At 41.0% G+C, this 10907-nt stretch overlaps 1 protein-coding gene across 1 annotated transcript; it reads left to right on the forward strand.

The window, feature by feature from the left end:
- Nucleotides 1-5735: 5735 nt before the first annotated feature.
- Nucleotides 5736-7337, forward strand: LOC125531573 (protein FAR1-RELATED SEQUENCE 5-like). The gene has a single exon (XM_087537205.1). The coding sequence runs from the start codon at nucleotides 6141-6143 to the stop codon at nucleotides 7335-7337; it is 1197 nt and encodes a 398-aa protein (XP_087393331.1). The 5' UTR covers nucleotides 5736-6140.
- The last annotated feature ends 3570 nt before the right edge of the window (nucleotides 7338-10907 follow it).

Consider the following 10907-nt stretch of genomic DNA (forward strand, 5'->3'; position numbering starts at 1 on the left):
CCGCGGGCGGCTGGGGTCGATGGGAAGGGGGCGGCTTTTTTCTTCCGGCGGGCTGATTCGATTCACTTTCACCGTGAAGGGGAGATCCAGTGGGAACGGATCCTTTAAGGCCTCATTCGGTTTGGAGGATTTTTATAGAAAAAACATGGAAACAAGGATTTCAGGGAAATTTTTTCTATATATGCATTCGGTTTGTAGGAAATGCGTAAAGGAATTTCATAGGAATACTATTCATTTCCTATGCTTTTGGAGGAAACTACACATCCACTCAAAGCTCATTTTGTGCGTAGGAACGAGGCAAGTCAATTCCTTAGGGTGGCAAGTGCCATCCTATCAAATTCCTATACTACTCCAAATTCTTACGTTTAGATTTCCTCCAAACTGAATGAGCCCTAATATTGAGAAGGAAGTTAGAGAAGCTACAGTATCCTACTTTTTTTCTATTTATATGATTAAGGTTAAAATGGTTTAAATTAATTTATAAATTGATGATCTACTGTGTATATTTATAATAATTACACACAAATAAGTCGATCGTGAAATAAAATTAATTTAAAATTATTTACATTTACAGTAAATCCTAATAGTAAACAACCTGCCAACTACATATTAACCTTCTCTAATTTTTCTTCTTCATTTTACACTAGGCTAGCACTGTAGCACCATGACTTCCCTTCTCTATGTTAGAGGATCCGCTTCCGATCCAGTGGTGGGCAGTAGGAGCAAGTGAGCAAAGAGATACTCCCTCCGTTCCAAAATACAGTGCGTTCTCGGTTTTCATGTTTCAACTTTGATTATAAATTTAACCAACGAGATCAATTACGGTGGGAGCAAAAGTTATGCCAGTGAATTCGTATTCAGAAAATGTTTTCAATTATATAATTTTTGCTTCCGTCGAAGTCGGTCTCGTTGATTAAATTTATGGTTAAAGTTGAACCTTTGGACATTTTGGGTCCAAAAATTTACATTTCCTAGACTTGTAGGTGAGTTTAAGTTTCAAATCAGAGATCTACTCTTTGGGTCTAAACTACAGTTAAGCCAACTTGACAACTTGTCTGTACTGGTACATCATGTTTATTTTTATTTTCGACGAACTGGTGCATCGTTATTGAATTGGGGCGGGAGAGGATAAGAGATTGTGATTGGCGCTTAGCTAAGAGTACTAAGAGTTGACTTCATCACCTTTGTACTCCATTGATTTTTTTAAGTAGCTCGAATTACTTACCACATGTGCCCATGTGGTGTACACCACTGAATTTATTGACAACTCTTTGTATACAAAGCGTATGAGTCATTTTATATCATCGATTCTATAAAATGCGGAGAGGTCAATAATTGAATCTACTTAGGTTCACGATTTAGACCATCTCCGGCGGGCAATGTGTTCCTTTAGGATTTCAGTCACAACAATAAGCTCCAATGGAGAGCCATAATAGATTCCTACAAAGTCTGGTGCCTTGCTTGCTTTTTTTTTTTGCCTTACAAACCTTACTTCGGTGTCATATACTCTCTCAATGTACGCTATGATAGTGTCAAAAAACGTGTTACATTTTCGGATGGAGAGAGCTTGCTCCACCTCCACTTGGACGCCCCTTCCCTGATGTGAAAAAAATCCCTTGCACCACGCCTCGTTCCACCTCTATCTGATGGACCATAACTTATGTACTGCATCTGGTCAGAAAAAGAAGCTCAATAATGTGTACTGCAAAATTACAACCTCATACACATCTAGCCTAAATCATGATGATGTACTGCAAAATTATGTGTATGAGTCAAATTCAGATGGGATGTACTGCAAAATCATATTGATGTACTGCAAAATTATGTGTATGAGTCAAATTCAGATGGGATGTACTGCAAAATCATATTGATGTACTGTGCAAAATCATATTGATGTACTGCAAAATTAGGTGTATGAGTCAAATTCAGATGGGATGTACTGCAAAATCATATTGATGTACTGCAAAATTATATTTATGTCCGCTATAAAATACAAAAGGGGATGGAGTACCTCACTACCTCCCTCTGAAGAAAGTCTAAGAGCATCTCCAACCGTTGCCCCCCCCCCCAGGGGCGCGTAAATTCGCCGCCTGGGGGCAAACCGGCGCTAAAATCGGCGTAGGGACATTCAGATTCCCAGCCGCCGGCCCCAGGGTTGCTCCCAGAAGGCTTTTTTTTAAGGAATTCGGCTAAAGTTCAACAAACGGGACAAAGATTCGGCTAAAATTCGGCGAACATGACATTACTTAGGCGACCTACATAGTTTTTCACATAGCAAAGCGAAGTACTTTAAAAAAAGGGCCGCAACTATAACTACGGGCCGAAGAACGCGCTGAGCGCGGCGAAGTCGCCGTCGTCGCCGCCATCCTCGTCGTCCTTCTCCTCCTTGACGCGGCCGCCCCTGCTGGACCCCTGTCCGGCGTCGCCCTGGCGGACCGATGGCGGCGGCACGTCGTCGTCGAGGACGACGACGCCTCCCTTGTCGCGGGCACAGCGCCGAGCGGTGAACTACTCGTAGGCACGGCACTGGTGCTTCAACTCCCTCTGCGCCCAGTCTTCGTGCACCCACTTCAAGGCCGCCGCGTCGTCGAGCTCCTCCTTCACGCCGCCGGCGAGCCCAGGCTCCGTCTTCACGGCGGCGAGCCCCGGCTCCGTCTTTGGCTTGACGTAGCGGGGAGGAGCTGAGGAGGAGGTGCGCTCGCCGCTGTGACGCCCGGATAATTAGGCTACAGTAATCCCTCGTTAATGATGCCACGTCACCTCTGTCACTGTAGTTAATCTCGGGTTAGTTCAAAAACCGATTCAAAATTCAAATTCTAAATCAAGTCAAACAATTAAAGTTTTCAAATATTAAAACTAAAATGTTCGTTTTGTGCCAAATAATGCATAGGTAATTATGGTGGAGAGACCACACTTTTATAAATTGTTTAAATACTCTAAAATGAATAAGACGTAGCGAGAACAATTATTTAAATGCTTTTAAAATAATAAACAATTACAAACTAACTTATTTTAGGTGCCAAGTTAATTGTGGTGGTGGCATATTTGCTCATACTAATTTAGGTACAACTAATGTATTTTATAAAGGGAGTGTCTAGGTCTGTTAGGTAGCTCTGTTTCTGCTGGGTTGAAACGGCTTAGCACCTGGGCTTATTTCGTTTTCCCCCTGTTTGTTTGTTTGTTACTTTGGGCTGGGCTTCTCACATTGTTTGTCGTGGTTGAGGCTGGACCAACAAGCTGCTACTGTTGTATGGGCTTTTCTGTTGGGTTTTTGCTGTTTGTCAGGCCTGTTGTACCTGTGTCCCCATCCCTGGACGCACCAAACACACAAACAAAAAAAGCAGAAAGCCCATGTGTAGCTAAAAGATAGGAAAACTTTTGCTCCTCTGTCAAAACCCTGAACCCCCACCCTCCCACCATGAGAGAACACACCAGTCCTCACCCCTCCCATCTTTCCCCTCCTTCCTCCCCGTCCCTGCCTCCCCTACCCAACCCTAGTGTAGGTGGCGGCTGTTCTTGGACATGAAAGAAGCAGATGATGAAGATAAGAATAGGGATAGGGGGAAACAAACTCACCAGGGTGAGTTTGTGCGTCCATGGATCCATCTGCAGCCCCTTTCTTTTTCAATTCTCCTGATCTTGTTCCCTTCTTCTTTTTGGATCTGAAAACCTTCTGATTTCTTCTTCTCCCTTTGTTTTTCTGCAGCAATTTTGGAGCAGTATGGAAATTTCCTGATGGGCACGCAGGTTTGTCTCTGAGATAACTTCTTGGGAGGAAAAATCCATCTTTGTCTCACATGTTGTTCAAAGTTTCTCTGAAGAAAAAAATGAAGAAGAAAAGTGTAGTATATTAGAAACATGTAGTATGTTAGAAGCATGGGTATTCAGTTGTTTGGTGACATAAAGGATAATAATTTCCATGCTGCTACTATTTTTGTGTATGTCCAACACACATACAGTTCAGGACACACTAAAAAAATGTAGTGCGCTTGTTTGTGGACAGAGAAAAGGTTGTATGCTTGTTTTGGACAGAGAAGTTGAAAATTTGCTGTTGTTGTTGACACTTTTTGAATATGATAAACTAATGAACATGGTTCTTTGCATGAGACAAAAAAAGAAAAACATATGTCATGGGAATTGATGTTGTACAGCTCCCTACAGAAACATGTATATGAGCTGTTTTGATTTCATGTTTCAGGGCAAAAAAACAAAATTACCTAGGTGTAAAAATTCAGCAAATTCTTATACATGCCCCCTCCCCTGAACAAGTAGTGTCCCATGATTACCCCAGTACAAATACAGTGAAAACTGAACTTTTTTTCAAGATCTGCTACAGTGGGTTGTATAAGAAAAAGCATATAAAAGCATACATGCCCCTGCCCCTTCTGGATCTATACAGAAAAATGGAAATGTACAGTATATGTAACATCTTGTTTGCTGACTACAGAAGATAGAAAATGTATACTCCAATCAGTCGTATACCAGTCCCGGTTGATCCAGCAACATCGGTTCATGTATGATCTATGTTTTTTTAAAAGAACAACACCATTAGATTGTGAAAGAAAAAATACATCATTTTTTGGTGTGGCCTCAAAAAAAGAAAAGAATTTAGATCATTACTCTCTATGTGCAGCAGCCATACGTTGGTGCCCAATATGTGCAGCAGCAACAAGCTGGGACGCGACTGCCATTTCAAACATCTTCAAGTCCATTTGCAATGCATGTATGTGCTTTCATGAAAAAATGATAGCTTGTGCCCTCTTCAAGTCATGTGCTTTTCATGAAAAAACTTGTTCTTCTGCTATGTTGCAAACACTTATAACTCTGAAAAGAAGATAAAAAGAGAAAAGAAAGTAACTTATACTATTACGAAATTCTAACATGCAAAAAGGTGAAATGATGCATGAAATGAATTTTCTTGGAAGTGGTTACATGAGCTACACACAATTGTTGATGGCTGCTGATCAAGAGGTACTATAAGTGCCTTTATATTGTTGACTTTGAAATGTATAGTGGAAACAAAAAAATGTTGAAAAATGTCAACAAATAAAATATAAACTACATAACATGTTTGTGGTCACAGGCTGGTATTGGTGGATCTCAACATTCTGGTCAACAACAAGATTCTGGTGGCAGGGGGTTTTGTGAGGTACATATCCGAGTGCCCTTTCCCCCATGTGTGACAGAAAAAATAACAAAAAAATATGCTTACTCTCTTATTCTTGTTGTTGCTGATACAGAATGACGCATACATGATAACTGAGCGGTATGGGCGTTTGCAAGGACAAGATGAGGGGGGCGAGCCAACAGGGAGGCAGCAAGCGGGAAATGTAGATGTGGGGGCAGAAGGTTTCCCTAGCTGGAGCTGGGATGGCAACACAGCTGAAGCGCACCAAGGTTGCAGCTACCAACCTAGATACAGAGAACAAGACAACGATGATGGTGATTTTGACTTTGATGAAGGTGAGGATGACTTGGATGATGATTTGGATGATGAAGTTGCTGCTGGTTCAAGCCATGGACCTAGTTTCCCTGAGGACATGAGTCTTGATGGTGGTTTGGGTGATGATTCAGCAGCTGCTGGCTCCAGCCATGGCCCTAGTTTCACGGATGGCATGAGCTTCGATGATGTTTCAGACAATGGTAAACAAGCAGATGCACATGGAAAAAATAAGAATGTCTGTGATTGTGATGATCAACAGGAAGGTGGGCCAGTGCAACAAGAAAATGTTGAACACCTGTCACAGGAGGACATACTCATGTTCATAGAAAGTGACAATGTCTGTGCGGCTCAGGCTCAGACTTGCAGCCAAGAAGTATGGAGCTACCATGTGCCATATGTGGGCATGGTCTTTGATTCTTGTGATGCTGCCCATGCATTCTACAATGAGTATGCAACCATTTGTGGGTTTGCAATCAAGAAAGCAGGCAACTACCATGCAACTAAACCTGGTGGCAAGGCAGTGTCCCATTACACTTACAGGTGCAACCGCTCTGGTAAAGTTGTTGGCGAGGATGTGCTTGAAGAAAGGAAAAAATAGAGGCAGCTCAAGAAGCAAGAAAAAACAGGGATCCCCCCGCCTGAGAAGGAAAAAAGGAAGAGGAAAAACTTCATACAAATAACTGGGTGCCAGGCTAAAATGATTGCAACACTAAAAGGAGACAAATGGGTTGTCACGGTTGTTGACCTGGAGCACAACCACACCCTTAGCCCTCCAGACGAGAGCAAGTATCTCAGATCGCACAAGAAGATGACAGAGGAAGAGAAGTTGTTTATCAGGACATTTAACTCTGTACAGATGCCCACTAGGAAGATTATGGCCATTCTTTCTTACCTGCGAGGGGGTGATGCACCATACACTAAGAAATATGTTAGCAATGTGAGGGTGGCAATAAACAGAGAGAATGGCAAGGGAGATATGCTGCAGGTCCTTGAGTACTTTAGGAACAAACAAAAGGAAGATCCAAATTTCTACTATGCATTCAAAGTTGCTGACGAGGACATCAACAAGGTGTTGTGCATATTCTGGGCGGATGGCTACTCAAGAAAAATGTATGAGCTGTATGGTGATTGTTTGAGTTTCGACATGACATACAAGACAAATTGTTACAATATGTCGTTTGCACCGTTTGTTGGCATCACTGGACACGGGCTCAACTGCTTGTTTCCTTGTGCTATAGTGCACAACGAGACGGTGGACACATTTGAATGGCTTTTCGACACATTTCTGGACTGCATGCGTCGAAAAGCTCCTCTCACGGTCATTACTGACCAAGATGTGGCGATGAAGACCGTGGTTCCTGCTGTTTTCAAGGGTGTTGTTCATAGGTGTTATCTCTTCCACATAATGAAAAAGGTTCGGGAAAGATGTGTGAGAACCTTTTCAACACAACCAGACTTGTATGTTGACTTCAGCGACATCATGCATAACTTCCTGACAGAGGCAGAGTTTGAGATGTTGTGGCCACCGATGACGCAGAAATATGGAGTAGATAATGTCAAGTACTTCATGTACATGTGGAAGTACAGGAAGTTGTTTTTCCCAGTCTATTTCAAGAAAAGCGTCTTCCCTTTCATCCACTCGATTGCCCGGAGTGAAGGGACAAATGCCATATTTAAGGACAATGTAGGCTCAACATTCAGTGTGATTACCTTTTTGCGTGAGTATGAGCGGATATTGAAAGCGATGCAGGAGAATGAGAAGGAACAAGACTCTATTACCAGAACAACAAAGCCAACCTACTGGCTGGGCACTGAACTGGAATTGCAGGCTGCAGAGAAGTACAACAGAGCGATATTCTACAGATTTCAGAAAGTTATAAAGTTTGCAAGCTAGTTGCATGTGGAGGAGGTTGAGAAAAACACAAGGTACGAGGTGTACAAGACATGGATGCTCACTGAGAAAGATTTTAGAATCCAGAGATATGTTGTCATTGTTGATATGCACAGAGAGGATTTTGCTTGCATTTGTGGAAAGTTTGAAAAAGATGGCGTTGTGTGCAGCCACATACTTAGGGTATTAACACACCTCAACTTGCTGGTGCTACCTGAGAAGTACTACATTGGCAGATGGAGAGCCAAGCAAAGAAAAGACATTAGAAAACTCAAGTACGGCGTCCCTGAGGAGCTAACAGCAGGGGACCATCACCTTAGATACATGTTGCTGTCTAGCAGACTGAATGAAATGGCTTTGGATGCTGCGTCATCCAATGAAAAATATATGTATGTGGTTGGTGAAAGTGTGAGGATTGAGGCAAAGCTAGATGAGATGACTTTGGCAGAGGAACAGCAAAAAATGCAAGACAAGCATGTTGAGAGAGCTCCAACCCCTACTATGGTCACGCCGCACCCTGATGGGTACGGGGAAAGTCTAAAGGATCCTGATGTTATTGCTTCGAAGGGGCGTCCACAAGAGCGTTACAAGACATTTTTGGAGAAAATACAAGCAAAACAAAAAATTGGTTGCAGTCATTGCGGTCAGCATGACCATGTTTTTGCTTCGTGCACAAACAAACACATCCCCAGGTCCCAATTTCACAAGAAGACTACAGTCGGCAAGCAACCAATAGGTTTGCCTCAATCCTCGCACTTTAAAAGGACTACTACTTAAAATCTCATCACTCTGCTGCTGTCATTTATTTGTACCTAAAGAACTAAGAAAAAAAATCTTGTTGTCACAGGAGTCCTTGGTGCTTCAAAGGATAGTAGTAGGAAGAAACAAACAGGAGGGGGGCCAAAAGCAGGTGACAAACAGAGTGCATAGAAGGATACTACTAGTGCGCCTAGTGCCTCAAAGGGGATGCCTAGCAAGAAACAAACAGGAGGGAAGCAAAAAACAGGCGAGAAGCGGAGCGCACAAAAAGATACTACTGATGCATCTTGAAGAAAGAAAAGAGTTGAAAGTTCTTTAACAATAAGTACATTATAAGGAGAGAAGATGAAAATTGTTGCATGTTTCTCTTCCTCTTTTTTTGCTTATGAACTGAAAACTCTGTTGCTGCGCAAATGATGGGAAACAATGTGGATAAATTACCTTGTTGCCGTTGGTCTTGATCTTTATGAGTGTTTCCTTGCATTATGAGAAAATCCAAAATGGGCATTGTTTCTCCTCCTTAAGTTCATAAGTTTTTGGTGCCTGCTGTATGATCTTTATTAGTAAAATGACAAAATGCAGTAAAACTGAAAACTGTATGAACAAAACTTGCTACCCTAGCTGGGATTCTGAAAGATGATTTCATACTTTAATATGTTTGTAAGCAAAAAATGAGTGCAGGAGTATACAGGAAAAACTCAAAAGATGAGCAAAAAGATTTTAGGTGGATCTGAACCTAAAAATATAGAGATCTAGAAACTTAAAGATGACTGCTGTGCATTAAAATGAGTACAAAAAAGATATAAAAAGAGAGGGTGACCTTTGTGTCGTCATCTCCTTGGCCCTCTCCATCAGATGGAAAACACCAAAAAAGTATTGATGCCCACACGGGAAACATGAAAATTCATTTAAGCAAAATTTTGGAAAAGGTGCAAACATAAACACATGAGCAAAAACACTGTTATAGTTCCTGTGTTTCACCACATTACCGAGTGAAAAAGACCAAACTAGGGTAGAAGCACCTTCGGGAGCACATGTTTCCCAACCAAATAAAAAATAACAGAGGGGGCATATATATGTGTACAGCAACAAGAAAGGTGTACATTCTCTGTTCATACAAAAAATAGAAAAACATCTCGAAAATGTTTAACAATTGCTAACTATGTGTTTGATACAGCTCATCTTTCCTTTGATTTTGCTAATATGACTCTTGATATAGCTCCTCTTGTCATTGTGAGTGGTGTCTTTTAGGAGCTGTCAGCACTTTTTCATGTCTGCACGGGAGGATAAAAACACAGGGGAAACTTAATAAAATCCTGTCACAAACATAAAGCAAAGGAATCTGAAAAAACCTGAAAAAAGCATATGGGGTTAACCTATAGGCGGAACTCCTTGACACGCTTCTTCTCGTCATCCAAAGTGTTGTAGTGGCTGAACATGAGATCAACAGCATATCGGATCCTTGCATCTGGGACATCTTTTGGTGAAAAAACTATAGGGGTTGGATTCCTTGGCACCATCCCATTAGTTTCATAGTGAAAATGCCACAATCAATACTGAAAAGGACATACACACAAAAAAGGTACAGGTGTTTGTGAACAAAAATCACAAAAATGTATAAAAAAATTTACAACAAAGCAAAAGGATTCAGGAAAAATAAAAGCGTAGATGTTTGGTTTCGTACTCGTTATCTTGTTGAGGGACTTTAGGGTAAACAGCAGGGAATGCATTGAAATCCATTGGTTGGAGCCGAGCTTCGTACCAAGTGCATATAAAGCTTGAGATCTGCCTCAAATATAAAAAATAAACATTTACTGATGTTTGCAGGAAAACTTGCAGACAATATAATTATCACAAAAACAAAAAACAATATTAAAACCCTTGTACTTACAATCTTCTTTTTTATGTTCATATGATATGAGCTCTTCTCATCTTAGAAAGAATCCAGAAAATAAAACGTGCGACCCTTGATGTCGACGACGAACAGAAAGTAATATTCCTCGTGTAGTGTTGGAAAGTACAACTTGTGTACATCCATTTTGGAGTTGATGCAGAAAAGGGAAAAATATAGATAACAAGTTAGTGTGTATGAAAGAAGGAAAAAACACTAAACTAAATTATAGCTGAACTTGTGTTGTGGAAAAATGAAAAGAGGAAGTTTGACAAAAAACCTTGTCTGACATCGAAAGATTATGTGCTTTTCCAGCTCCAATGAAACTTGTAATCAGTTTCTTCCTCCACCAAATTCTTGCCTCATCATTTTTCCATTTGCCCAGGAAATATTCCTTTTAAAGTTGTTGAATGATGAAATTTTTGAAAGGTAGGTAAGTACGATGACAGAAAAAATAAAAACAAGGGAAAAGCATGAAAAACAAACAGAGAGAAAAAATGTGGGGTTTCATTTGCTTACAGATGCAGTGTGGAAGAAATAGTGCTTGAGTGAGTTCCTAGGATGATTTTAATTAAATAGGTGCCTGCAGTACACATTTATGACATAGGCCTGGACCCGGCCACCTATTTTTATCGAGTTACCCAACTGTCCAAATGTGGCGATGGTTTTGTCAAAACTGCAGGTTTGCTGTACATATAGAACAAAAGGAAAACATGTCAGCTTGCAGGTTAGGCTTACGCACAAAAAGTCTTTACAGTGAGTATAAGGAAAAAACATTTTGCAAAAAAGAAAATAGTGCATCTGAGAAAAAACTCACGATCCTTCAACATTGGCCAAGGATGTTATGTTCTCATACATCTTTATCTCATGTGGCATTATTGGTCCCCTCTCACTGCAGTCGTATGGTGAGCTACGGTACCTGC

This window comes from Triticum urartu, chromosome 7A, assembly GCF_056163025.1.
Source record: "Triticum urartu cultivar PI428250 chromosome 7A, HENAU_Tu73, whole genome shotgun sequence".
NCBI classification, from domain to species: Eukaryota; Viridiplantae; Streptophyta; class Magnoliopsida; order Poales; family Poaceae; genus Triticum; species Triticum urartu.

Coding starts and splice junctions, on each gene's coding strand:
- LOC125531573 (XM_087537205.1), top strand. CDS start 6,141: ATGATTGCAACACTAAAAGGAGACAAATGGGTTGTCACGGTTGTTGAC.